The sequence below is a fragment of the Sturnira hondurensis genome, unplaced genomic scaffold (assembly GCF_014824575.4).
Source record: "Sturnira hondurensis isolate 20B ecotype Veracruz unplaced genomic scaffold, ASM1482457v3 Scaffold0007208, whole genome shotgun sequence".
In the NCBI taxonomy this organism is placed as follows: domain Eukaryota; kingdom Metazoa; phylum Chordata; class Mammalia; order Chiroptera; family Phyllostomidae; genus Sturnira; species Sturnira hondurensis.
In genome coordinates, this window is record NW_028079839.1 from 2,823,903 (window position 1) to 2,851,874 (window position 27,972).

The 27,972-nt window shown below is 57.8% G+C and overlaps 2 protein-coding genes across 4 annotated transcripts in view; one reads left to right on the forward strand and one right to left on the reverse strand.

Annotated features, from left to right (window-relative positions):
- Positions 1-21,252, reverse strand: part of INSYN2A (inhibitory synaptic factor 2A) — a 50,436-nt gene extending 29,184 nt beyond the window's left edge. The window contains exons 1-2 of one of the 2 annotated variants that reach the window (XM_037051195.1): positions 20,715-21,252; positions 565-1,729 (exon numbers count right to left, since the gene is read on the reverse strand). In XM_037051195.1, coding sequence (XP_036907090.1) covers positions 565-1,724 — 1,160 coding nt within the window. In that variant the 5' untranslated portion in view covers positions 1,725-1,729; positions 20,715-21,252. Of the gene's footprint in view, positions 1-564; positions 1,848-20,714 lie in introns of those variants that run through there. The other variant, XM_037051194.1, reaches the window with a different exon arrangement.
- Positions 1-27,972, forward strand: part of DOCK1 (dedicator of cytokinesis 1) — a 377,799-nt gene that overhangs the window by 184,970 nt on the left and 164,857 nt on the right. The gene's annotated exons all lie outside the window — the stretch shown is intronic.

A 27,972-nucleotide genomic window follows, 5' to 3' on the forward strand; every position in this document is an offset into this window, starting at 1 on the left:
CCTCCCCTCTAATGGGATCCTAAGAGGGCCCAGCCTCCTGTGTGGGTTAGTTGTTTGGACTGGCATCGCTCCTATACTTCAGCAGTGTCTGAACCAGGGCTGTCCGACCTTTTGGCGTCTCTGGGCCACATGGAAGAAGAGTTGTCTTGGGCCACACATTAAATACATTGTGACACGTAATTGCAAAAAAAATCTCAGCGTGTTTTAAGTCAGTTTACGATTTTGTGTTGGGCCACATTCACAGCCGTCCTGGCCACATGCAGCCTGTGGGCCACAGGGAGGACACCCCTGCCTTAAACCATTAGTCTTTGGACATGGAAATAAAAGCCATCAACTCATTTACACTATGGGTGTGGCTTGAATTCCAGGCCGGGCAGACGAGCGCTAACCAGCAGGCCGCCTTGCAGGCCCGCACGGTGAAGACCCACTGGCCAGCTCTGTGCTCAGACCGCAGCCTGGAAAGGCTGGCTCTAGGCTCATGATGGTCTGGTCTGGGGTGCTGCAGAGGGACCCGGTGGGGGGGCCGTCCGTCGGGCCTCCTGAGAAACGAGCGAGCATACATACCCTTCCCGGTGGGCCTCTCCTTTCTCCAGCTCCTGAATGACCCCCAAGAGCACTTTGATGGTTTCTTGGCTGGCGCTGATCAAGTTCTCCATCACCTGAAGCTGTGCTTTGAGGTCCACCACTTCCGTACGAGGCACGATTTGTTGGCATTCTTCACCCACAGCGACCGCTGTCGGACAGGGCTGGGGCTCTGGCCCCGCGGGGGCCATAGTCTGCGGGGGCTGGTCACTACGTGAGGGGGACAGGCACTGTGTCAGGGGCGCCTGCAACCCGTTGGGGTGTGCAGCCCTGCTCTGCTCCTCGGCGGCCGCTGGGCCCAGGGACCATGCACTCCCGGTGGCAGAGTTTGACAAGGCAGGTTCAAGGGCCTTTGTGCCGGGGGCAGGAGCGTAAACGGTGGCCACCTCCGTTTTAAACACCCGGCCATGGGCCGAGGGAGCGGGTTCCTCCGTGTCCAGCGTGTCCCTGTCCTGTTTTGCCGCCCCGTGAAGCTTGTAGTGGGGCTCTCGGGGAGGTGGCCGGGGGGCGTTGTGGAGTGGTGCGTCTGGGCAGCTGCGCACGCCAGTGTTTCTGCACGGCTGCACACAGTTGACCCCGGCGGGCCGCTCCAGCGTGTCCATGTGCTCGTGGGAGTGAAACACCAGCGCCGTCGTCATCTGCACCCGGCCCGCGGCCCACGGCCGGCCCTCCTCTCCAAGCCCCTCCTCGCTCTTGTCTTTTGCATCTATGACAAACCCGTTGTTCTGACTCTTAAAGGCCTCCGAGGTGGGGACACTTCTGACGGTCCCCTTTTTGCGGTCTAGAGGGAAAGTCTGGTAACACTTTTTAAGGTCTGGCGAGGTCTGCACGCCTGTGCTCTTGGTGACGTTGGGGATGGACCTGCGCGCTGGCACCGTCATGTACTTGCGGTAGGCTGCCCGGTGGGACGCAGGCCTGGCCTCCCGCCTCTCGGCGCCCGGCCCGCCAGGCAGCTGCTCGTCCCGCTGCTCGCTCTGCGCCTCGCAGATATCCTTAAACCGAACCTGCAGGGCTTTGTTCCGCTTTTTGATCTGCCGGTTGGGGTCCAGGGCGTATTTCATCTCCAGGGCCAGGCAGGCGGCGGGTTCCACATCGCTCTCAGAGGTCGCAAGCGCGCATTCGCCGGCGTCCTTACTGACCATGGTTCCTGCATGGGGACACATCGATAGAGGCGTCAGGGCGGTAGGCACAGGCACACACACGCACACCCACCCCTGCAGCCCCGGCCCACGGAGCCCGAGTGGCGCCTGCCCGCTTCCTAATTATCTTTACACAGGTGAGGTGGTCTCCACATGGGGGGACTCAGGCGAAGTGTTGCTGGCGGGCACAGCTGGAAGCCCTTCTCCGACATGAAAGCCCCGCCTCCTGTCCACGTGGGACACGCTGGTTTCCGTTTGATCGTCAGGCACGTTCCCCGCTAGACAAACCTGTGTTACTACATTCATCAAGACACCCAGCGAGGCCGCCTCCTCAGCTTGCAAACGATCGTTTCACACACACGTCTCCGCTTCCCGGGCAGATGGTTTTCCGAGAGCGATTTATTTGGTTTGGGTTTTTACTATTTTTTGAGGATGACGTGATTAATCTGTAATTGGAATGCGAGAGAATTGCTCTTTCCTCTTAGAGAGTTCTGGGAGAGTCTAGCCCCTGGTCAGCTGAGTGCAGAGCGCCCTATGTTGGGGAACTGAAGTGACCTGGGTTAGGTGAGCTACTCTGGACACCGCGGGACAGCAGGCCACGCCACTGCACGGGGAAGCCACAGAGGACATGTTGAGGGACGGTGTGCACCCAGCAGGCTGACGCCCACCATAAGAGGGACGGACACGGGTTTCCCTGCAGCTACAGAGGCAGAGTCAGCACCTCTTCCTATTGGTTCCACTGAGAGTTGCCGTTTCAAAATGCTTCTTTAAAGAAATCATTCACTCTGGAATCAAGTGTTACGTTTTGATCACCACCTCTGGGAATGGAGACGGTGGTGGTGGTTTCAGGATCTGAATCCTGAAAGAAAAGAAAATCACGATGGGGCTCTATGTCTGTTCATCAAGCAGATTCATCTTGGGCGGAATTATTAAATGCGACTAGAAAGAAGCAGGTGGCCCGGGGCTCCTCTTGGGGACAGTGGTGGGGTAAATGCCGTCACTCTGTTGGACAGACTCCCAGCTGCGTGTGGCCTGGGGAAGAATTTTCTTGGGGGTGGAGCACACAGCGAGAAACAGACGTGTATAGTTGTTGCATTGGCATTCACTTTTCCGCCCTACGTGTCACAAAAGGGAACAGGGGAGGAGTCTGGGGAGTGTGGGTTCCTGGGATCAGAACACGGTGCCCAGAGGGGCAGGGTCACTGACTGGAGCCACGAGGAGGGGGAGCCCGGCCCAGGGGCCGACTGACTGCCCCGCCCTGCAGCATCCGGAGGACCCAGCCCACAGATGTCTGTCTCAGAGCACTTCTTGGAAGTGCCACAGGAATGGGGACACCTGTGGCTGCCACTCCAGGTGGATGTATGAACCACCAGGTGCTTGGGTCCATGAAGGCTGTCCCTAGTACCTTCAGTGCCACATGACCCGTGCCCAGGAAGAAGCAGGTTCAGAGAGGTCGTGTCACTTGTTCGTACCGCACAGCAAGGAAGATGTACAAGTAGGAGCAGGATCCGGGTCTCCAGGAGGGAGACCCGGATCCAGGTGTCCGCCACACAGACAGGCAGGACGCATGCTTAGTTCCTTCTGAGACAGGACTGCCGGCCAGCAGGAATGGCGGTGCAGCCCGGGGAGGGAAGGGGACCCAGAGCCCAAGTCCAAGAGTGCGCTATTGAGCAGTCCGCCCTGCAGGCCAGGGTGCCATTGCGTTGACCTCGGCCCCTTGGGCCAGCGTGGTGCCAGCAAGTGGCAGAATTTCACCAGCGCTCCCCAGCAGAAGGTACAGAGGAAGCCCAAGCACAGCATCGCTGCCTGCGATTAGCCGGCCCTCCCCTTAGGGAGCATCACAGTTGTCTGTGCAGAGTCTGGTTTAGACCAAACCAGGGGTTATTGGCCTGGGCACGCCTGGCACTTCAGGCTAGGTGTTTCTCTGTGGTAGGGGCTCTCCCGGGCAGTGGGGGGCATGTACCAGTGTTCTGGCTCCTGCTTACTAGGTCCAACTTGCCCCTCCATCCCTGGTATGACAGCTGGAAGTACCTCCAGATGCTGCCACGTGACTCTGGGGGCATAGCCACCTGCCACCGAGAACCTCCACATTCGACTCATTCCCCTTGGTGGCCAGTGTGCAACCCAAATGGTAAGGCTTGGGGAAAAGCAAAGTGAAGGACCAGGAGCCAACGGCAGGCTCCCACCTCCCAGGGGACAGAGGGGTCCTGAAGGGGCCTGTTCTGAACCCCTATCTGGAAGGGCCCCCGCTCTGGGCTGAGCCAGCAGCAGGCACTTCCTCACCCCTCAACCCTCAGCCTCTGTGTGTCCAGTGACAAAACAGTGACTCTGAAACAGCCATGTCGTGGGGGCCATCAGTAGAAGCCAGCGGATAAGACTGCTTTGGTCTCCGATGCGTCACCGGATGCTGAGGGTGCTTGGGGCCTTTGCACTTTGAAACTCAAAAATACTGAGCAGTCGTTCAGCGAAACGCAAGGAAGTGGCACAGACAGTGCCCTGACCCCGTTTGGGGAGGACTAGGTCACGAGCCCTGGCTGGGGCAGAGCAAGCCTGCTGGGGACAAGTAACACGTGTCTTTTAGAGACGCTCATCCCCACTGGTCCCCAAGCTGCACACGAAAGACCCGGAGTCGGGAGAGTGTGGAGACGGAGCGGGTGTAACAAGCAAACGGAGCCCCGACCCTCACCTGCTCCCACTCCTCCCGCCCACCACGGCCCTCGTCGCCCAGGTGTGTCAGCCCGCATGTGCCGCCTTCCCGCCGCGGACCCTCACGTGAGGGGGATTGGGAAGGGAGGGCGTTGTTACAAAAGGCAGTTTACCAGTAATGTTTCAGCCCTTTCCTGCCGCCGTTGAAAAACGTGTGTCTGAATAAGTTTGTGCTACGCTGCCATCCATCATCACGCTTTGCCAGGAACTGCGCCGAAATAATTCTCTTACATCAGTGTGCTGGTTTGAAAGACATTCTGAGTATTGGACTCAACCATCGAACTAGTAAAACAAATAAAAAAATTAATTGCCAGTGGCAAAAGAATAATAAAAAAGTCCTCAGCGCTCTCTGTTTTACAGGGAGTTGCCAATTATATAAAAAGCGTTTCCTTGTAAGTGAAAACGGTGGGAAGAAAGAGGAATTCCTAAAAGTTCCGTTGGTGGTGGCTGAGGCTTTTCGTTAGGTGATAGTGACCGAGTCTGTCCTGCCTGCGTCGGTAGGGAAGACGCCAAGGACGGCGGACTTACTAAGCCTCCAGATGAGGCTGGGTTCCTTTTGATGGCCCAATGGCATTTTCTAAGGCTTTGCAATAGGATTTTCCTGCACATTAGGAATTCCTTTCACATTAAGGCAGACACCTGCTCCCCAATAAGAAAATGACTTTGTCATGAAAGAAAACAGGGCATTCTGTAGATGAGAGTCCACGGGACACATGGAACCTTCCAGCACGTGCATTCCTACACGTGTGCGCACGTTCCAGGTGAGGCCGTCATTCAGGCCACATGCTCCGTGTCCCGACCCGAAGCCAGCATCCTCCCCTTCACCCCCTTTTCACCTTCTCCTCGACCCTCATAGCTGCCTCGCAGGGGCGTCCTATTCTTGTTCTCAGGCTGCCGACGGAGAGGCTGTGATGCAAGAGGTTTCTTTTCACCTGCCCCCGTGTCCCTTTGACCCACACGTGAAACCACCGTCCCTGTCCTGGGAAACGCGTAACCTGCCACGAGCCACGACGAACTTCCAAAGGCATCCAACAGCTGGCCAGTTCCCTGGCCCCTGGCCGCACTGTACTGGGTGGGGCGCAGGCTGTGGAGAGGGGGACCCTCCGGTGGGCCCCAGCCACACGCGGGGCCAGGCACGCAGGCTTGGTGTGGGCTGCCTGCGGGGGTGGGCTGCCTGCCTGCAGACCACCTGTGAAGCCAGCGTGGCGTGATCCGCCACAGCGGGCCTTGGTGGGGCTGCCCCACACACGTGTGGGCTCTGGTTCCTGAGCTTAATCTCATGGCTTTAAAGCAGCAGGAGCCTGGGAAGCGTATTTTTCGTACAAAAGTTGTGTTTTGGAGCCCACTGGACTGTGCTGTTCCGAGTTGGTCCTGGCTCGCCGTGGCTGTGCCTCTGCGCCTCGGGGGGCGCGGGGCGACGAGCAGCTGCTTGGAATGCAGATGTCTCAGTCTCCCTCAGATTGAGCCGCGCAGTCAAATGTGACTTGCAGATACATCAACCTGCACTTGCAGCGATGGCGAGTCCTCTCTGCTCCTTTAAACCCATGGCGTGCGCAAGGAACGCGTTTACCCCAGCTGCGCGAGAGCGAGGTGGAGAAGCAGCTACAGGCCTGGCAGGGGGTCGGTGGCTCATAAACTGGGCATCCACTTGTGTGACGATGGAGTGATGGTCCTGGGGAGTGTCTGGTGTCACAGAAAAATCACTGACGGAAACAGCGCTTAAGTGAGAGACAGCGGTCTGCCAGGTTACACCGGAAGACGGTGACCGACGGGGTTCTCGCCGGCTCAGGTGGTCACTCCGGAAGGGCAACTTCCCTCCAGCTCCCAGAAGGGGACTCACAGTAGTTTGCCAGTCACAAAGCCACGGGCAGAGTCTGTCTGCACCCGAGACAGAAGGACAGGGGCAGGCCTCCAGGGCACGTGAACCACGCGCATCAGAATACGAAAACCCTGAAATCACTGGATTTGGGTAGAAGTGGTCTCTCCAAGGTCATCATTTACTATTTCGAGGAAGCCTTGATTATATTGTAATGCATTAGAAAGAAATGAATTTCAAAGTATTGATTGTGTGTGTGTGCCCTTGTGCACAAGTGTGTTCATACACGCCTGTGCACACATGTACAGGTAGGCGTGCATGGGCTGCATGAGACAGTGAGCGTTCAGTGGAAGAAACATATTCGCTGTTGGAATGAGATGTCTGTCCGTCTTCATTAGAAACCAGGTGGACTCGACCTGTCGCCTGTGTGGGTGGCCTGAAGGAAACGCCGTGGGTGTCTGCAGCTGACAGGGGAACTCCGTGGGTCATCCCTGTTGTTAGCATTCCAGCACGGGTGGACAGAGAGGGGCCAGCACAGCCCGGGGCTGGGGTGCACGGGGCAGGCTGCAGGCGCCCGGCGGTGGGGGCTGGTGAGTGGCACGGCCTCGCCACACTGCCCCAGGTCCCATCCCTGCGTGGAGATAAGCTGGGCCAGCAATCGGATGAGTCTGCAAAGGGTCCCCCTGATGGGGCTGGTTCTTCCTGCTGTGGAGACACCTCGGAGTTGACGGTGCTGGCTGGAACTCAAGAGTAACTGGGTCAGCATTTTCTTCCGTATGCCGAGGGAATGCCTGAGTGTTTGGGCGGGGGCGGGGTGGGGGGAGCGAAATGAACACGCTGGTCTTTAACACGCGGCTTCCCAGATGGAGAGGGAGGGCAGGAGAGGCGAGGCAGGAGCTCCCTGGGAGGCGGTCCCCTTCCTCGGGTGAAACAGTTAATTGTAAGGCCTGCCTCCCGGGGTGAAGGATCCCCCCCCCCAACCCCGCAAACGCAGGCCCTCCTTTCCTCAGGGCACAGCTAACTGCTTATAGATTTTGGACAGTGTCTTAGTTAGATCATGATCTTGTTTCATTCTCTTTAATACACCAAAATGACATTTTTTCCAGAGGTTTGTTCTCTTCTTCAGAGGTCGCTGATTAAGGGGACTGAGATGGGTGACCAAGCAGAAGCCTCCATGGTGGGAGGCCGAGTGTTTAGGGAGAGCGCTGCCCTGGCTGGGCGCTGCAGCTCCTGCAAGGAGGCCCACCCAGGGCCCCATCTGTCCTCCAGGTCAGTGGGGTGCCACAGGGAGACCCCCCCGCCCCCCTCCCGCCCCCCCCCCCCCGTGAGCCTGGCAGAGGGCGCTCTCGGTGTGGCGGGGCAGCGGAAAAACTGCCCTGGGTCGGGCCCCAGTTCACTCACTTCCGGGATTCCAGGACACCCAAATTAACCAACAGAAAACCCGAAGTCAGTCCCTCCAGCCCCAGGACGTAAAGCCCTGTTGCCCCCTGCCTGCCTGCTGACCCGTGTCTCCCGAGTGGGAGCCAAGGAAGCTACATGGGCGCGGGGGGTGTGGCCTCAGGGGTCGGCAAGGTCCGGAAAAGACCGGCTTTCCCCTTCCTGTGTGTTTCACTGTGCGTTTGGATCTCTGAGTCTCAGCCTCTCCTGACGTTAACTCTTGCTCGTTTTCTGTGCAAGTGGGGTCTAAATCAGTAGAAATGAATTAGCAGAATTGTATGACATTGTAGAAAATCAACTGGAAAACCATGCTGCCTCCAAATGGGACGTTACCTCCGTGTACACCATTTTATTGGCAGCGGTTGGCTTTGCTAACACAGAGCATCCAAAGAGACTGGTTCCAACAACCCCCCAAACTCATACACGAGACTGGTAATTCCCCTGCCCCTCCCCGTCCGCCGGGGGCACGGCAGTTACAGAACGTGTCAGACGTGGCCGTGGCGGTGCCCACGGCCCACAGGTGCATTAGATGATCGGCGAGTGCCCCACGTGCTCCACTTCCTGGGTGTTTCCCGGTCATTTAGCCACAGTCACCTGGTCGTTCGGGGCCCACATTGCTGGCAGTTGGTGGACTGCAGCAGAGGTGGCCTCCCTTCCTTGGACTCTATGGAAGGCTCACTCCCGTGCACACACGTATCCACCGCAGCGGGTTTGGGGCGCGTTTTGCCTTTTTAATGAACTATGACAAATCCATATGTGTCTTTTACTAAATGGTATGTTTTGACGTGTGGTATATCTGAAGCTAAAATTAGAACATTGATTTTTCCAAGAAATCACTTCATCAGAAGAGACTCTTTCCCCTGCAGCTTCTCCCGGTTGAATCTCAGGACCCCACATCAGGACACCGGAGGCAGGACTCCCGCTGGGAGTGACCCGTTTGCTACGGTTGAAGTTACTTAGCATTCAAGGCACAGTCTGCCCTTCAGGCCAGGCCACGCGCACACCCGTCTATTGCCATCACAGCAGACCCACTTGAACTGACCATGGTGGTGCCCCCACAACCCGCTGTGTTCCTCGGCTTAGCCATGGAGTGGGTTTTACAAGGTCTCGGGTTCACGGTGGAGGTAGCAAGCCAGGGAAGAAGGGGGAAATGGGCATCTCTCACGTCAGCTTCCTGTTCGTAAGTGGACGACAGCCAGGCACAGAGCAAGTCCTCCCCTAAGACCCCCGGTGCACAGTCCCAACAAAAGTCCAAAGGCAGAGTTCATGCGTGTGGTCCTCCCGCCACCTGCCAGCTGCGGTCAGTGTGGACGGGCTGCCTTGGATGGGTGTCTCCAGACTCAGGTCTGGTTCTCGGGCTAAGAATGAGGCAGAAACGGTTTAATCTGTGTGGAATAAAAGGCATGAATGAAGACCCGCCACATGACGTGGGCGAGCCTCTTCTTTCTGCCCAGTGCATCTGACGGGGAGCCGCAGAAAGTCGTCCCCCCCCCGCCCCCCACCAAGAGGGCTGTTCCTAGTCCAGACCGGACCCCCACTAGGCAGAGAGAGTGTGTCCCCCTGGACATGGGACCTGGCAGAATGTTCCTGGGAGCAACTGATAGTTCCTCGTTGCTGGTGCGCTGAGGGCGGAGTCTCAGCCATCTGGGCCCAAAACGCCCTTGTGGGGTGCAGGGAGGAAAAGAAATCAAAGGTCTCCATACGTGGCATCCTTCGAACCATGACGCCCAGATAGCTGTTGTGTTTTATTCCTTCAATAAATCCTACTTCTCCTCAAACCTGGTGTTGCTTTCCCTCCTGCCAGGTCAGTTCGGTGGGTTCCCCCATTCTTTCCTTCACCAACAGCCGTTGTGACCCTCTGTCTCTTCCGCGCATGACAATAGTAACTATCAGAAAAAGACTTGATGTCTCCCCCACCCCCAAACCCCGTCCTTGTATATAGGAAGCCCAGCATTGTCTCTGGTGGCCTGAAGGACTCGGTGGTCATTCTCGGGGGGGGGGGGGGGGGGGCGGGGCCAAGGCGAGTCCCGNGACCTGGCAGAATGTTCCTGGGAGCAACTGATAGTTCCTCGTTGCTGGTGCGCTGAGGGCGGAGTCTCAGCCATCTGGGCCCAAAACGCCCTTGTGGGGTGCAGGGAGGAAAAGAAATCAAAGGTCTCCATACGTGGCATCCTTCGAACCATGACGCCCAGATAGCTGTTGTGTTTTATTCCTTCAATAAATCCTACTTCTCCTCAAACCTGGTGTTGCTTTCCCTCCTGCCAGGTCAGTTCGGTGGGTTCCCCCATTCTTTCCTTCACCAACAGCCACTGTGACCCTGTCCCTTTTGCGCATGACAATAGTAACTCTATCAGAAAAAGACTTGACGTCTCCCCCACCCCCAAACCCCGTCCTTGTATATAGGAAGCTCAGCATTGTCTCTGGTGGCCTGAAGGACTCGGTGGTCCTTCTTGGCGGGCGGTCAGGCACAGAGCAATGGCCCGAGGCCCTGGGGGCCCCTGACCCACCCAGAAACGTAGCTGCTGTGCTCACACAGCCCAGCGTGCAGCAGAGGTGCCCAGTGCAAAAGGCAGGACCAGCTTGGCTTAAAGGGGCGGAGAGGGACTGTGCCCCAGGTCGGGACAGGGTGGTCCCCCATCCCCATCATTCCGAGGACACCCGACAGGTGTGGCACTGCCTTACCAGCCTCCCATTTCGTCCCCCCCACCCAGTCCCCACCAGGTCCCAGGGGTTTTGCTTTTTCTTCCTGGTGCCTCACCAGCGATGGATCTCTTCCTTTCCATCCCCACCGTGACCTCCATGTTCCGCACCCCTGTCCCGGGCCCCCCGCCCCGCCGGCAGCTCCTGCTGCTCCAGCGTCCAGCGCCGTGTCTGTCCTCTCTGCCAACGCCTACGAGGACCTGGGTTTGTAGCGCTTCCCCAAGGCAGGTGTTTTTTACCGAAGGTCTGCTAGAATCTTTCTCACCCGACTCATCGCTCTAGCTCCCCCATGGCTGCTCAGAACCCCTCTGTCTGCTGACGTCACATAGCTCCCACACTGTCTCGAGGACACGCCACAGTCACTGCCAGCTTTGCGCCTTCCCCTCCAGGGGGTCACACTCCAGGACTGTGCCCCTGTCCTCCTCTGCCACAGGCAGCTTCTTTGTGTGGGTTCAGGCCTAGTCCTGCCTCCCCCGGCCACGCTCGTCCTCGTCGCTGCTGCCACAGGCCCCTTGACCTATGTATCTGGGTGACCCAGGCACTGTGCCAGGAGCTACACACCCAGGAATACAAGGCATGGAAAAGACACGCGTGTGTGGATCACACCTGTCCACGGGGCTCAGACTGTCATGTTAAAGGAAGAAGAATGTGCCAGAATGTCCCCAGGGTGGCCAGGGCAGCCCTCACCCGGGAGACACACTGAACAGGCCTGAAGCGTGAGTCCCTTTCTTTTCACGTGTCACTTCTAACACAGATGTGTCTGCAGAGCGGGCCCCTCCCCAGCACCTCCTGTCTCCTGAACTTGGTCAGCCGCCCGGCCTCGCTAACCCCTTGAAGAATGCACTGATGAACAGCACAGCGTCCTCCCAGCTGGCGCCTTGCACGTGACCTTTCCTGAAGGCTCGGGAGGGCTGGACGATAGCATTGGCTTCCGCGATTCTCTCTGGAGAGCCTGGACCTCTCGTCCGGTGGGACGTGGCTGTGCTGACCCCCCGGCGGGCTGAGGATGAGCTCCGTGCGCCTGAGTACAGCCTTGTCCGGAGATCGCTCTCCTGACTGTGGAGTGGCGATCTTGAGCTTGGCTGTCATGCAGTATTGGTTTAATTTTTTTTTTTTTGAGTGCTGATGGAGGACAGATAGATGGCCCACACACTCAGGAAAGTGGGTAGATGGTAAAGAGGTGACATACCGTTTACGTTTCGTCGTGAGTACAGTGCGCCCTGACCACGCATTTGTTGCACTGAACGATGCCTGCCAGGGAGCAAGCGCCCAGAGCTCTGCTGCCGGGCCCAGCGTGGCTCCTGGGGGAGGCGTGCCGTTGGGGCAAACTAGATCAGGAATTTAACCCACAAATCTCGCTGGCTTAGGACAACATGAGCCTTCGGAGCGTGGAATCTGGCCTGGCCCCAGCCTCGTCATGGGACTCGGGGTGATACCGTAGGGCGGGGGGCACCACAGACCTTGAGGGGAAGGTCAGCTGAGCACCGAGTGTGCTTCCGAGTCGGGCGACTGGGGAGCGGAGTGCGTGTTGGCACCAAGGTTTTGAACACATAACTTCTGTTGAGGACACAGAATGTAGGATTTTATTCAGTAAATACAATCAGTGATTAGAAATACAATTCTATACTCTATATCTGTGAAGATGAGCATGGGGAGGAAGGAACGGGGACATTAGGAGCTAGAAAGAGAGAGACAACAGGAGGGGGAGAACCAGACAGACAAACACAGGGCCACGGCTCGGGGACAGGTGGTCCGGGTCAGTGCCATCCCACCCGCTGGGACGGGGCAGAGACGCCTGTCCTGCCGATGAAGGGGCTGCCCCACCAGCTTTCCCGCCACTCCTAAGGGGGGCAGTTACAGCACCCCGTCCCTTCCCGCCCAGAGTGGAACTGGACAGTTCCTCCAGGGGCAAAACAGCAGTCCAGGTGTGGACAGGCCCCACGTGGGGCCGTTCCAGCCGGGCCACCATCCAGGTGGCCATTCTGTGAAGCGCAGGTGACGTCTCACTGACGGCCACTCTGTACGTTGGTTTCCGGGCTCTGCCTCTGCCTTCTCACCTGCCCAGCAGCTCCTTGGAATGGGCAGCCTTGCCCTTCAGCAGGGGTGTGGGCACGGGAAGGGGAGCCACAGGGTGAGGCTGTGCGGGCTCAGGAGGAGACGTTAGTGCTGCAGTGGGCAAGCCGGGCCGGCGATGGGGAGGCTCTGCGTTAACGTGGGAACCCCGCGGACGTGTTTGCCAAGGTACGCGCATGCCTTTTCGGAACCTCAGAGGACCCCTTTGCACTTCGGCCTCCTGGAAGCTTTGGTGGAGAGCACAGGTGCCGAGGAAGTGGAACCTTCGACAAGTCCTGTGTTTTTTTTCTTTGTTTCTTAAGAAAGCGGTTTAGACACAGGGTAGCCTGTGACGCCATGGGGAGAAAGATACCATGCATTTTCCCTCCCTGGGCCTGGCTCTCTAGAATAAAGTCCACGGGTCCCCAGCCCAGTGCCAGCCTGCCCTTTTCTGGGGACAGGTGCGGGGCGGCGGGGGCTATTTTAGGCATTCACCTGTGCCGAAGAGCCACAGCCCATGCGGTCCACTTCACTGCTCTTCCCACCCCCAACACTCTGCGGTTTCCTGCCTGGTCCCCAACGCTCAGAGCGCCACGTGGCAAGAGGAGGGGCCCTTAAGTGCTCACCGAATGACAGGACAAGTGAGTGATGTCCCTTCTAGGGGAGCGAGGAGGGCAGGCCCCTTCCCTTTTTTCCCAAAATGAACCTGGGACCCAGCCAGGTTTGGGGAGCGTTGCAGAGGAGCGCAGCGGCTGTGGCAGGGCGTCCTGTCCGTGGCCTCCCTGGGTCTCACCTATGTGTCAGCAGTGAAGGCAGGTCCACTTTCTGGGGTGGGTGGGGTCATGAGTCAGCAGTCATGGTCAGGTTTAAACTGCAGCTCCTGTGCACTATGGACTGATTCTCAAGTGACAGATTCCAAGTAGACCACCCCTGGCAGGTCCATGGCAGAACCGAGAGGACACACCACACACCTTTGTTCGATGTTTCGGTGGAGGGGACAGGACACCTAGAATTCCGTTCCTTCCCAGGACCCTGCGGCGGGAGGCAGTGCCCCACAACCACGGGTCCAGGCTGTGAGGTCACTTGGTGGTGCCAGTCTTTTTTGGTGGGTGATTCACTCACAGACTTCACATGCAGGACTTTGTACGTTGCCGAGGGGTCCGTCCTTACGGTCTTGTTTCTAGCATCCTGACCTTCCGCAGTCTGTCCCTGACACAGTGACTCCTGGCTCGGTGGCCTCCTGTGATGCCAAAGCACAGGACTTTAGAGACTGACTGCCGGGTTCTCAGTCCTGGCCCTCCCACAAAGCTGCCCAGAGCCCTGAGCAGGTGTGTCAGCTGGAGCAGGGGAGGCGACGCTCCGAGTTAGCACCCCACAGCCCGGTACCATTCCCCACCATGCGTGCCTTCTCACACTGCCTCCTCCACACACCTTTGGAAGGGCACGTTCCCAGTGTCATAAACGTGGGTAAATGGAGGCTCTGCCCAGCGAGTCGGTGCCCGTGGTGACGGGCGGCACTGGGAGCACAGCCCCAGCCAGTGCCGCCTGGACACTGCTCTCCCACCACCGACGTGTGCTGCGGGCTCCGCAGGCGGTGCCCGAGCAGCCCTCAGGATGTGGTCCCGGTGCCACTGCTGCTGGCAATGAAGTGACAAGGACAAGGGCACTACAGTTGGGGCCATGACATGTATAACATGGATGACGCTGGATACAGTCCTTGAGGGAAACACGCTGGAGAGCAGCCCGGAAGCTTTCCACGGTGAACGGCCGAGGAAAACGTCGTCTCTTTTATTTCATTGCTGGGCTCGGCAGTGGTCGTTTTCACCGACTCTTTAGATCTGGAGTTGGAACTGATGCTTCCGTGGAGAGTTTAAACGGCCACTGGGAGCCACCTGAGAGCCCAGAGCCCTGGATTACCGCCCATTCTGCACCATGGCCACACCCACAGGTGAAAGGGCCGCCAGAAGCTGCCCCCACCGCACCCCAGTCCAGTGAGAACCTGAGATGTGGTCAGAGAGCCACAGTCCCCCCTTTCAGCCCAGCCCGGGGCCCTGCTGCACTCGCACATCCGGGAGGCACGGCTGATGAAGGAGAGAGGTCCTCAGTGAGGGTCGGGATTACCTGGGATGCCAGGCGTGCCGAACAAGAACAAGGCAAGTGAAGCGAGGGCAGGAACAACTTCCGGTGAGGCCTTCCTGCACACCAACACTGCCGGGAGCACAAATGCACAGCACCAGCTGAGAAAAGCGCCCGTCCTCGGGCTCGCCCGGCGCCCCGAGAACTGCCGTGTGGAAATGAGAAACTTATCCTTTTCAGCATCGCTTTGACTTTAAACTGTCTGCGCTCGCATGAGGTATGAACTTTTCTTGGGGATGATTCCTGGCCATACCCCTCGAGCTATTTGAGTCTCGACTGCGTGACGAACAGGAAACTTCTATGCCACGTGATTTCAACAAGGAAGAGAAGAAAAAAGGAAAAAGCAAGCCTTTATGTAACACTCTGGTATCGATTAAACCAAATGACAAATGGATGGGCCTGGGCCATCCATCCATGGGGCAGGAGTTGTGATGTCAACGAGAGGTGAGGTCAGGGCTGAGAGGCAGCCTCTGCTGGTTCCGGAGCTGACCCCCGGGGGCACCCCAGAATTTTGGTCCAACCCTAGCTCACGCTGCTTTTAGTGAGGCTGTCAGTACTGGGGGCAGCCAGTTACATGAGAGCATTTAATTTATCAGAGGCAGACCGTGTTCCTCGTTTCTTCTCGCTAATACTGTCTTGGACACCAGAAGTAGCCCAGTGACTCCAACGCATTCTTTCTTTACAAACTCAGCTTCTCCCCATGTGAATTCCCCAAAGGAAACTCTAAGGCTGAGTTTGGTGGCAGAAAGTCCCATGTCTTTGGTGCACTTGTTTCCTCCTAGACTGAGGGGCTGGACACGAGGAACACCCACATCTGAGCACAGCTGTCCCTTTCCTGCCCGCTAGAGCAGAGGGCACTGCAGAATTTGGGAGAGGAACGCTACAGTCCGATCTGGATTCCCTGGGTTTCCTGCAGAACCACGGGCCAGGTTTACTGTGAACGGCCTCCTCCAGTATTTGTCAGTGAGCCTGGTACTAGATAGTGCTGTTCCGAGTCCTTTCTCGTTTCTCGCGGTCGTGACCCCGTGGTCTGCGTCTCTCCCCTTTGACCGCATTCCCTGTGGGAGCCCTGAGAGGCAGGAGATGGTGAAACACTTGAGCTTTTAACTGGGAATAATACTATTTCGAGACTCCAGCTCAGATCACTCACAGCGCACATCTGTCCCCAGAAACCTGCTGTCCCCCCAACGTCTCTATTGTCACTGATGCCAGCCACCACCACCCCGAGTGCCCGGGGCACCCCCTTTTCATTCCTCTGCCTGGCGCCACGGTGCCAAGGTCTGCCTCTGAGGTGTCTCTGTCACAGCGGCCCCCTTGCGTCCGTCCCAGGCCTGTCAGTCATCCTTGGTGCCAGTCAGTCTTCCCTGGTCACTCCCTGTGTGCTGGGCTCCAGTGTCCTTTCTCTGGTTTGTCCCCACCCAGACGTCGTCTTCTGGAAAAGTTCTGTTGGGACCTTCTGTGGTCCCCTGCTGCCTGTCCTGCTGGCCCCCCCTTCAGCTGGCTTCATGCTGCTTTTCCACTCACCCTCCCACCTCCTGCCCCGGCCCTCCCCACTGTCTCCTCCCATTCTTCCCCTACAAGCTCCCCCGATCCAAGCACCTGACCACTAGGCAGAGCCCCAGGACGCGCGTGTGCTGGGCCCAGGAGTCCCCTCGCCGCCCGGTCTCCGCCTGGGCACCATCCCCTCTGGGAGCCTCCAGAGGGGCGCTCTGCCCCCTCCCGGCCCTCCCTGCTGCCTCCTCCCCATCCTGGACTGGAGCTTCCCGAGGACCCCCCCTCGGACTGGTGCTCCCTCCCATGCGCCCGCACAGGCCAGGTCCTTTGTGGACAGAGTCCTGCACGTACGTCCCCTGTGCTTGCCACTGCCACCGCTGAGGCTCTAACTGCATCCTGCGAAACCAAGCAGGTGTCACGAAGCAGCAGGCACGGTGTACCCTGCAGCGGTTCCTCAGCTGCGCCGCTGGAGCGAGGCCCCTGACCCTCAGCCCCCCACCCCCCACCCCTTTCCCTCTGGAGGATGGAGGCCAGAGAGCAACTTTTATTTTCGAGGCTGCCGGTAGTATTTTCAGCATCCCATCGTCTCCTTCCCATGTCCCTGGCATGCAGTCGTTTACTGCATTTCATTTTATGCCCAAGGCTAGATTATTGAGGACTGAATTGGAATTTTCCATTATAACTGCAATATAAACTCTGGCCAGCATTTTGCTGCTAAGTTGATTTTTTTTTTTTAAGTTTCTTCACCCCTGTTGTGGCTTCAGCCGTATCACGTGGGTGGCCCCACCGTGTGAAAGGGTGGTCCTCTCTCAGAGTTCTTAACGACACAGGGTCAGGGGCAAACCGCACCTCGCGTCATCAGCTCAGCGCTCCGTAGAAGCGCCACTCGCAACTGATGACTCTGGAGGCAGTTCCTTCCGAATCCTCGTGGAAGCCAGTATTAGTCGAAAGGTGAACAGTCTAGAACCGTGGTTTTGCTCGTCCCTCACGCGTGCTGTTCTGCATTCTGGTTCACTTTCGCCCTGTCCCACTTCGAGCCGGGAACACGCAGTTGGCAGGAGCACTCGGAGCTCCCGGGTTAGAGTGTTTCGTTTTGACTTGGCCTGACCCGCCGAGTGTCACTCGATAGCATCCGTGTACACCTCTGCGTGCCCCCACTCACCCTTCCCGGTGCGGAGGCGTCCACGGTGCGTGGGACTCTAGTGTGGCCTGGCAGCGCTGGCGGCCCGAGGGCTCTGAAAGACTCTGACCGGGAGTGGACTTGGAACCAGGAACTGTCTCTGAAGTCACAGTTTCTCTTACTCCGAGAGTTAAGATTCTTGGTTGCTTAGAGACATCTTAGCCTCCCCCCACCCCCCCACCCCCGCTTCTGAAACAGATGCATCGTCACGCCAGGTCCTGAGGTTCGAGCCTATACCTGGTGTGCCTTCCTCTGTAACGTGACGCGGCATCTAAACGGCTCGTTTTTAGGAGTTCGGGTCCCCCCGATGTGGTATCAAGTGTCTGTTCTCTACTTAATCTGTATGTGAAATACACTCTGTACGAAAAGTGATTAAAAGTTACAGTGTTTGACCACGTTTCCGGTCTAGGTTAGCTCAAGTGTTGGATCAAAAGGCTCATCCAAATGTTTGCCTGCGAATTTCACGGCAATAAAAGCGTTGCCATGTCATAGCAGTCACCCTAAATTCCACCTTAAAATATTGAAGTCGTTCAATAATGTTATGAAATATTAAAATCAAATCTGTGAGGAGACGAACAAGGACCTGCTGCACGAACGATGTGAGTGACTCTGGGCTGGGGGGATGAAGGGCCCTGTGGCACTGGGGTGGGGACGGGGTGTCACACGCATGACAGAGGAGTCTGAAGTAGCCATGCCCAGGGAGTCCTAAGGACCTCGCACTTCCAGGCGACTGTGCCTGGCCTCAGCCTTGCACCGTTCGGGGGTGGCCACTGCTGGCTAGAGTGCCGGCCTGCGCATGCGCCTGCCGAGGTCTCTGGCGGGTCCAGGGCTTTAGAGTCACGCAGGCTGGGGGACCCTGTCTCAGCCCCGGCTCACAGGGGCGCCGCTGTGACCTGTAGCTGCGATTTCTCTGTCCCCCCAGGAGCAGCCTGGCCTCGGCTTCCTGCAAAAGAGGGCTCAGAGTTGTGTCTGCGACTGCGACAGCTCTGGGCGAGCGCAGGCGGGAGAACAGGAATGTCTGGCCAAGTGGGCACATCTGTCCAGCGGCTCTGCTGCGCTCCGCCGTGAGTTCGGAGAATCGGGTTTATTTTCTGACTGCTTATTTCCAGGAGTGGGAGTCTTCCTGGTAGACAGATGCCTTTCATGCAGGAGGCTTTCCTTCGTGTACTTATTTACCTAATTTCCTTTTCCTTAACAGAGGGAGAAACAAAGAGCAACAATCCCCTCTCCTGCCCTGGGGGAAGCCACTGTGGGAGAGGAGCGGCCCCAGCATCAATAGATTAAGAGAGCGTCCGGCCTTCCCGAGGGCTTTTGAAAAGCTCTTTGTGCAAACAGGGAGCTTTCTGGCTTTTGCCTTTCTCTCACCCAGGCTTGGTGCTTCTCAATAGGATAATGGGCCTGGTTTAAATCAAAGCCCCACGTCTTAGTCACAATAATGAAAACGGAGCCCTGGCAACCCTAGCACGTTTAAAGGCATACCTTGCTTTCCAAGGGCACCCTGTCTGTGATTAGAGGCCTTTCGTGTAGCCACAGACACGGTAGGGGCCCTTGCCCTTCCATCTGTAAGGAAATGAGGAATTTTCTGAGGTGGAGATGGGCCCAAACTCTCCGTGGCTAACGTGATTCATGCCAAACCATGCAATTAGTGGTAGCTGTGCTAGACGTTTTTTTTCCTCCAAACACGCTCTCATAAAACCCTCGTGAGGAGCAGTGCCATCTAACGTGGGTAGTAAACACGCAGAGTAAATTATTAATGTCTGGGGAGGCATGCAGGTGGCAGGACGTCCATTTCTCCCCGGGGCTGCTTGTGCGCCTTTGCTCATCTTTCTTGCCAAAAAAAAAAGGCAAAGATAAATAAGAACTTTTCTCTGAGAAGTAACGTGCAACAGGACATGGATGTAATAACTAGCACAGCATGACCGGTAGGCACCTGAGCTTCCTGCCTCCGCAAAGTGGATGGTGGCTTTTGGCTCCGTCTGTAGCATAAACTGACGAAGGTTGGAGCGTGTGTGTGCTGCTCACTGGGGACGGCCCAGGACGGGCAATCGGGGTGCTGGTTTTCAGTCAGGTTCCCAGCCCTGTAACCTTGACATTCCCTACTGGCACATGGAAAGGTAAACCCCCAGCAAACCCTGTCCCGGGGAAAAGCTGCCCGCGCACGCACACTCTGGCCTCACCCTCTGTCTGGAGACTTGCGCAGTGATGGCCCGGGTCCCTGGCCAAGGCAGGGCTAGCCCCAAGTTCCTGCCCACTCCGGCCAGTTCACCTCAGGAGGCTTCCGCAGGATTTGGGCGCCTAAGCACACAAGGTCAAATCAAACGGCTCCAAGGCTGCAGCTGGCTCAGGGGCCTGACCCGGCTCCCAGCCCCCAGGCCCAGACCTGGAGCAGGAGAGGGGCCAGGCCTGAGTCCTGCTTCATAGATGAGCCAAAAGCACCCGTTTTCTCCCCTGTTTACTCCAGAAGCGCCCCTCCTCCCCGCCTGCTGGCACCCCTGAGCTGGGCTCCGGCTCCCTGGGGCATATTTTTGGGTCGTAGAATGCCGAGGTCACAGGGACACGCTCTTTATCTGAGAAATGTTGACACCGAGCATGAACCAGCAAGACGCACTCTGGCTCTTGACTTTGGGCTCCAGGCGCTGCCCTGGCCGGGCCCTGGCTGGCCGGCACAAGCCCTCCTCCCTCCTGCCCTCGCCTGCCTGCAAGCCTGCCTGCTTGGTCTGCAGCGCGGATTGGTTTCCTATGCCTCTCTGGTCTGACTCCGGGTGCCTGAGTCCAGAAGCCCCGAGAGTGCAGACCTCGTCCCAAAGCCCCTGGGGAAGGTGCCAACCAGACCAAGCCCTGGCGCCACAGAAGGAGACGGGCAAAGCCCCTGGGGAAGGTGCCAACCAGACCAAGCCCTGGCGCCACAGAAGGAGACGGGCATTTCACGTGGGCATCTGCCTTCCCTCCTGCTGGCGCCTCTCCCCACGCAGCCTGTGCCAGGGCCCCTCTGCTCAGACTTATCGCCCCCTGAAGTTAATCAGCCTTACTTGCCAGTTTGCTTTAGTTTGGAAAATACTTAAAAACCTGGAAACATTTGGGGCCACAGCTGCCCCCATCCCTCCAGTTCTGCCTGGCTAGGGCTGTCGGGCGCTCCCTAGGCTGTGGCGTTTGTCAGGAACCCACATCGCAGCCACTCAGCCCCGTTCCTCCCTGGCAGTCACCAAAGTTGCCGGATGCCCCTCGGTTTTCCAGCCACACCAGATCCAGTTGCATAACCTCGCCCCCCGCCCCCACTTGCGCCCTCCCGGTTCTGGTCCGCTCCAACTGCACAGGAGCGTCCGGCCCCAGAGCCACCGAGTCCTCGATAAGCCCCTCCGGAGGCGACTACAAGCACCTGAGCCAGGTCGGCGCCGTCAGGGCGCTGCTCTGTCTGTGGCCCAAGTGCAGGGAGCACCGGGCGCGGGAGGACGGCGTGCGGGGCTCCGCTTACCTTCCGCTGCTTACAGTTAAGTCGAGGTCGGCGCAGCGCCTGGCTGGGGCATGTCTCGCCGTGGACCTGGGCAAGCCTGGCGCGGCACGGAGCACTCCGGACAGGGCATCCGCAGGGAGGCTCGCGGGGCTGTCTCGGAGGAAGGCTCAGCTCCAGGGACTTGGCCGGCTGCGCGCCCCTCACCCGCCCCCTCCACAGCCACGGGCCCGGCCCGCCTGGCCGGCCCCCGCGCCGCAGCTCGAGTCCCTCCGGCCCGGCTCAGCTGCGCGCACGAGGAGGCAGAAGCTCCGCGGGCTCCGGGGACGCCCGCGCGCTCGCTAGCTCGCGGCGTGGTGGAGCCAGCCACAGCCACCCGGCTTCCTGCTTCTCCGATGTCCTCATTTACTGCAATTGTCTTCGGGGAGATCTGGGAGCCTGGGCCGGGAGGTGGGGGCGGAGCGGGGGAGGGAGCTGGAGGGAAGTCCTTGCAGCGGCCCCCAGGTCCCAGCTACTCCACGGAGCCTGGAGGAGAGGGCACCGGAGAGCCGCGCACGCCCGCTGCCTGTGCGCCCCGGCTGGCACTGAGGCGGGCGGAGCCCCGGGCCGCGGGGGCGGGGTGGGGGCGGTGCAGGGCCAACGGTGCGTGTGGGGTGGGGGATCCGGAGGGAGTGAAGGAGCCCCCGCCCGCTCGCCCGCAGACGCTGGAGCCCCAATCCGAGCTGGAGGAGGCGGTGGAAGGAGCCGCCAGCGGCTGCCGCCTGCGCGCGGGGCTCCACCGCCGTGCGTCCTCTAGGTCTCTGGGCTGTAGGCGGCGCTGTGACGCCCTGGAACTTGTTGAGTCTACCCTGGAGCTGCCTCTGGAGCAGCTGGAGGGCAGCAGGGCACCCTGCGCTTTCTCTAGGGAGGGGATACACCAGATACCCCGCACCAGAGCTGTCTCCTGTACCAGCCCGCCCAGTCCAGTGGGACTTTGAAATCCAGGCATCCCTGCCCCCTCACCTGAGGGTTGCTGTGGAGATGAGGGTCAAGGGCAAGTTTCCTTGTGGATTCCACCTGGTGTCAGCCCCAGTAAGCATAGACTGAGGACAGGCTGGTTGTGAGTGGCCTGGGGAAGGAAGCACCTGCCAGGCCTGCTGCCCCCTGATATTTAGGAATACTCCAGAGCAGGCAGGCCACTGCCCCTCCTAACCAAGACCTGCCCCCCACCCCCATCACACACCAGCACCCGCAGTGTGCCAGGCGCACGCTACATCTGATCTCAGGGCAAAGTTAAGCCCAAATGGGGAGAGATCCAGAATGCACAAGGAACTGCGCCCCCCCCCCCCCGCACACACACACACCTATTCCCCCAAATCTACCAATGAGTAGGTCTTCCGAGCTCAGAGCAGCTGGCCAGGGGCCGCTCTGCTTCCTGGAAGGCAGGCCCTGGAGCCTGGGCCTGGGCCTGAGTTGCCAGCTGGTTACAGGTCTCTGGGCCCCCTTCATTTTCTCAGGCTTGGGTTTGCAGCTCATCCTCTGGGGACACACTCACCAGCAACCACGTTCCTTAGTCTGAATATTTCTCAAGGAAGGACAGAGTCGTGGTGGATCCCAGGGCAGTGACAGGCCTTGGAAAACAATGGGGAGACCACGTGGGGGCTTGCTGTCCCTCACCGCAGACACACACAGCTGCAGGTACACACAGCTCCGCAGGTGCAGCCCGGCTCCCTGCCCCTGCTGGCAGCCCTGTGACTGGGACCCAGCCATGGCTCCGACCTTGTTTTTGAGCTGAACTGAGCCCAGCACTGTGCTTGCCCTAGTGTCTGATCTTTCTGAATGGCTTTATGAGAAAGGCTTCGATTCCCTTTGTGTGGGTGCTTGGGGTGGCATTGCAGAAGATATCCAGATAGTCCAGAAAAAAATGTCTTGAAGTCCCCTTTCTCCTCCTACCTTGCAGCATTCTGTGGGACAGCAGGTCTGCCACCCTTGGGCTCCCCGAGAGGGAGTCCAGACCCAGTGCGTTCCAGCTCTGGCCACCTGGTCTGTTTATTAGCCCTTCTTAACCCAGGTTCCCCAAGTTGGGTTTCTAGCCTGTTTACTTCCCTGGCTGGCTGGTTGGTGATGCTGGTGGGAGTTGGCTGGAGAGGCAGGATTCTTCTGTTCTTTGTCATTTTAGGTGATGCGTGAGCAGCCCAGAACCCTGTGACTCGCTGTTCTGCCAGGAAGGGAACCGATGTGGGGGACGTGTAGGACTTGGGGACATTTAATGCCAGGTGGGAGGGATCATCCCCGTAGCTCCCTCCAACTCCTTCTCTCGGGGGGCGTGCCTTGGTGGCTGTGGGCTCAGGAATTCTGCCAGCAGTCCGGGGAACTTTCTGCACGCCCTCGTGACTGCCAATCCGTCGAGTCCAAGCCCGCCTTCCATCTCTTACACGCACCCCTGTGCGTGATGCGGCCAGGAAACTGCATTTGTGCGGGGGGGGGGGGGGGGGGGGGGGGGGGGCTGAAACTTTAGGGGCCCTGCGTGAAAACAGATGCATGTAAGTGCACGCCGCGCAGCACAGAGCAGAGAGCCACAGGTGGCAGTGTGAGCCAGCCGGACAGTGGCTCTGGGGACAGTGCAGTGGGGCAGCCGTGTGATGTCTGATTCTAGGGAGAAAATGAAAAGCTGTCATCCGCAGGTTAGGAGGCTCTGTTTTTACGGGAGGGGAGTTTTATTGGACTTCGTAATGCCGTCAAGACCACTGTGAGTCGTTCAACCACCTCGGGGACTTATGGCTGTTTTCCCAAGTCTGTTAAAATCATGGGTAATCCCCCCCCTTTTGAAGCGAGACACCATTTGCCTATTGCATTACTCAGTGACACGTCTTCAACTTTGCAAGCGTGCATATCGGTGGAAAGCGGTCTCACTCTACCTTGGGCTCTGGACAGATGCTCCACGTGGGTGAGGTTGGCAGGTCCTGGGGCTGTTTCCGCAAAGGCAGCACTGTGCTGGGGGCCGGCGGGCCGGGGTGGGCTTCGCCCTCCCTGCCCACGCACCTCCAGGGTGCACGTCTTACAGATGAGATGTGTGTGTGTCTTCAGGGTCTGGAATGAATGATGATGGTCAGTTTCCTCAGGAACAGAGTTGAAGTTCATAGAAAGTAGATTTATCTCAGGAATCATTTAAGTAAAAATCAGTTTCTTATATTTTGCTTCACAGTTTCACTGAAAAAGACCTTGCAAAGGGAAAAATAGCTGTTTTTTAAAGTAGAGTTTGCTGAGAGCAGAAGCATTGAAGCCCCTGAAGAATAAAAATCGCAAAGTATAGGAGGCGTGACTAAGGAAGTATCTGAGTTTCTTTTCTTTCGTTTTCTTCTTGGAAGTGTGTGGGTGTCATGCAGAGAATGGCTGCAGTTCCAGCCTGTGGTTTAGTGAGTCCCGATTTCCGCATTGAAAAGGACAGGGACACATGAGCCACAGCTGCACGAGGATGTTCATGAGGCCCCAGCCGGGTGGCTCGTTGGGAGCACCATCCCGTACACTGATGGGTTGTGGATTTGATCCCCGGTTGGGGCTCCTTGGGGGCGCAGTCGATTGATGCTCCTCTCTTACATCGACGTCCTCCTTCCCCCCCCCCCCGTTCCTCTCCCTCCAAAATCCGTAAGTGTATCCTTAGGTGAGGATTATGGAACAGAGTTTGTCATGATCTGGTCCATCTCGGTTTCCAACGGGAAATGACCCATGTGTTCATCAGCCATGAAACGGACGGAAACGTCTCGGTTGGCTCACATGGCGGAGATCTATACAGAGAGTCTCTGACTCTGCGACGCCACCACAACAGAGTTCACTTCAGACATGACTTGCCTACCTCGTCCTTCAGTGTCCTAACGTGGCCATCAGCTGAGCCCCCGCCTGTGATGGCTCTCCCTCTGCTCCGTCAGTTTGTGCCCCTTCTCTCTGTCCCCATCCAGGTCTGGTCTGGGGGCACACCTCTTCCAGATGAGGCAAGGGACTCAGTCGGTTCTGGAAAGGCCAGCGTCTCTCGGAGACTGCCCAAGTCAGCTCCTCGTAAAACAGGCAGCGTGCCCACGCCGGAGGGCATCTTTGACCGGAGTGAGGTCAGGAAGGGATGGAGACTGCCTCCACCTGTCGTTGTCTGCTAACCCTGCTAACGCCCACACTGGTGGGCGGCTGTCCCCAGGCCGCCTCCCTGGTGCTCACGAGGCCCGAGGGCTTTGGGGTCTCAGCTCAGGGCTTTCCCCGTGGCCCTCCGCCCCCACCTTTGGTTTCCCAGACACGGAGGAGGAGGTGGAACTTGTCCTGAGGCCACTCCTGTCCTTCCACTCACCGAGTCTGACCAGCAGGACCGTCCTCCTCGTCCTGTGCCTCCTGAATGCCCGGCCCCTGGTCCCCAGCAGTGCCCCTGTTGTCCCCACGAGACACCGTGTATACACACTGTCATTCATACTCTCCACGGGTGAAGGAGGGGGAGTGAATGACTCCGCCAAGGTCACAGAGCAGGGGAGGGACAGAGCTTAGATTCCAACCCAGCTTCGCTGGATGTCATGACTCAGCGTCCCCCTGCTCAGGTCTGTGGTGAATTTACTCAAGAACCCACATTATAATTTAGCGTGACTCCAGCTTACTGCGCACGACTCAGACGGACGCCGGGGCATCAGCTCGGCTCTCCCGTGGGACAGGCTCCGACCGGCAGTGGCACCCATTGATGGCGCGCACTCGCCAAGCAGACGGAGCCCGCAGGTTTGCCACGGAGAGTGGTCCGTCAGGCGCCATTCGCCTGTGCGACGTAGGCCTCGTCTCCTCCTGGATCAGTTCTACCTGGAAGTAAAAGTGGCCTCTGGGAGGGCAGTGCCATGACCGTGCCCTGCTCAGAGGGCACCTCGTGCTTCTCCAGTCTAGTCCCAGTGATGTCACCGCACATTTCCGCCCCCGAGTAACGACTCTTGAAATAATCTGTCAATATATGGTCCACGTGCAGGCTTCCTGTTCTTGTGCTGTCCGGTGTGGAGACACTGTGTCACTGTGGTCTCTGAATTGTCCTGCCTTACCCATTGGTGCTCTGGTCACCTGACACATCTCTAGTTCAAGTGTGATGACCTCTAAGGTCACATACAGATTTTCACTTCCACAGTTGCTCATTTCTCATAAATACTTCTTTGTTCCGTATTCTTGAGTCCTTAGAGAATCGGATGGGCCTTAATGCTGCTGGCTCGCGGGGCTCCCGCCTGCTGGGCTCTCTGTGTTCTCTGCGTTCCTCTCACCACTGGGGCAGCAGTAACCAGAGCTGCGTTGCAGCACCTTCCCTGCACAACTTAAATTTCCCCCGGAGACAAAGAGGAGAAGGCATTGTTTTTAAATGTTGCTTAGTGTTCTTCTTTTTTAAGATGCTATTTTACATAAATCAGTGGCCCTCAATGAAAATGGGCACAGTCGGAACTCGGTTTGTTCAGTCATGGTTTCTGCTCACCCTGTCTCCCCGTGGTCCCAGCTCCGCAGTGGGCCGCCCCCACCCCCCACAGTGGTCCCCAGGCCTTCTTGGCCTGCAGAGGGAGCACTCCTGGTTTCCTGAACTTGGCTTTCACTCAGGGTGCTTATTCTCCACTGTGCTCACTGTTGAGCCCTTTAAGTGGATTAAAGGAAGAACCTTCAAAATCAGCGTGTTTTTTAAAAATAAGTTTCAGTTGTGCATTTGGACATGGAGTCACCAACAAGATGAAACAACTTTATTAGAGAAATTGGTTACTCGGTTTCAAGTAAATCTTTTTTTTTTAATATTGTCGATGCTATTACAGTTGTCCCAGCTTTGCTCCCCTCTGCCAGCGCCCCACCCGCCACGCCCTCAGGACATCCCCACATGTTCCTCGACTAACTGTCCCTCATGGGACAGTTGTCCCATGCCCTTCCCCTTCTTTAACCCCTCCCCCTCCCCTCTGACCACTGTCGGTCTGTTCCATGGTTCTGTGCCTCTGACTTCGCTTTGCTCGTTAGCTTATTTTGTTTATTGGGGTCCACTTACCAGTGAGATCACGTGTTATTTGTTTTTCACTCACTGGCTTGTTTCACTTAGCATAATAGTCTCCTTCATCCGTTCTGCGTGTGTTCTCACCGTGAGCCACACACACCGGTGTCAGTGTGTCACGTACTGAAAAGGCGCACCTGTGGTGGGGCAGTGACCCAGCACATGAGGGCTCCGGGGGCTGTGACCGATGGCCCTAAAGGGCTGCCCTTGGCCACAGTGTAGTGGGTTGTCATTACGTGTGATTCGTCACCGCCCCGTCCATCTCGAACTTCAGGTCTTCCTGCCCACTGGAGGGGGATCGCCTGGCTCTGTGGCGTGTCCTGGCGTGTCCTGAGCACCGTGCCCTGAAGTTCTGGTAGATGAAATGTATCAATGACCTCTTGTGTTCACTGCATCTAGCTATGAAAACGAAGAAATTCCTTTTAACGGCACTTGCCGCCCTTCCCAATGGAGTAAACATTGTGACCCATGACACTGCTGATGAGACTTTCAAGTCCCTTGAATTAGAACTGGTGACTCATTCACACCATGGAAATAGCACGGAGGCAGCTCCTCACCTGCGGGTTCGTGCGTCTCTGGCTCTTTCCCTTTCGGTCCCGGGTGTTAATGAACATTTTCACCTCTGGCGCTTCCCTGGCTCCCGTCCCCAGCTGTCTGGGGCAGGCTGCGGGTCTCAGCCCCGGGAATCCGCCCACTGGGGCCCTGCGGCTGGGGGCAATTGGCACAAATTCAGCTTGATATTGTAGACACCCCCCGTAAGAAGAGGGTAAGCAGACGAAAGCCAGGCACGGGTGTCCCAACTGCCCCTCCAGGTCATGTAAGCGGACCTCGGCAGCTGCCCACAGCCTAGAGCTGGTGGCTTTCCAAAGAAATGTGCCCCTCTGTGCCTGAGGCCCGTGGAGAGCTCTTCGTCGCATTCCTGCTCTTTCCAGGGAAGCGGGTACTTTGTTAGCACTCACAGGACATTTGAAAACGTTGCTGCAGTGACACCCGCCTTAGGTGGGACGCACCCAAGCGTCAGAACGTGGCTGTGCTCCCCGTGCACTTTAAGCAGGCCCGGCTACAGCAGACCGTGTATCCGGGCGCCGTGTGAAATGCAGAGATCTCCCGCAGACGGCCCTATTCTTCATCTCCTGACAAGCATGCATAATCGCTGCATTTGAATACTGAACAGAATCAATATTTTAAAAGAGTTACTCATCCACGGGTGTAACTCACTTTAAGCAAACTCCTTATGTGAAAGGAGGGCTTCGCCACAGGCAGGCTGACGGGTGTCCC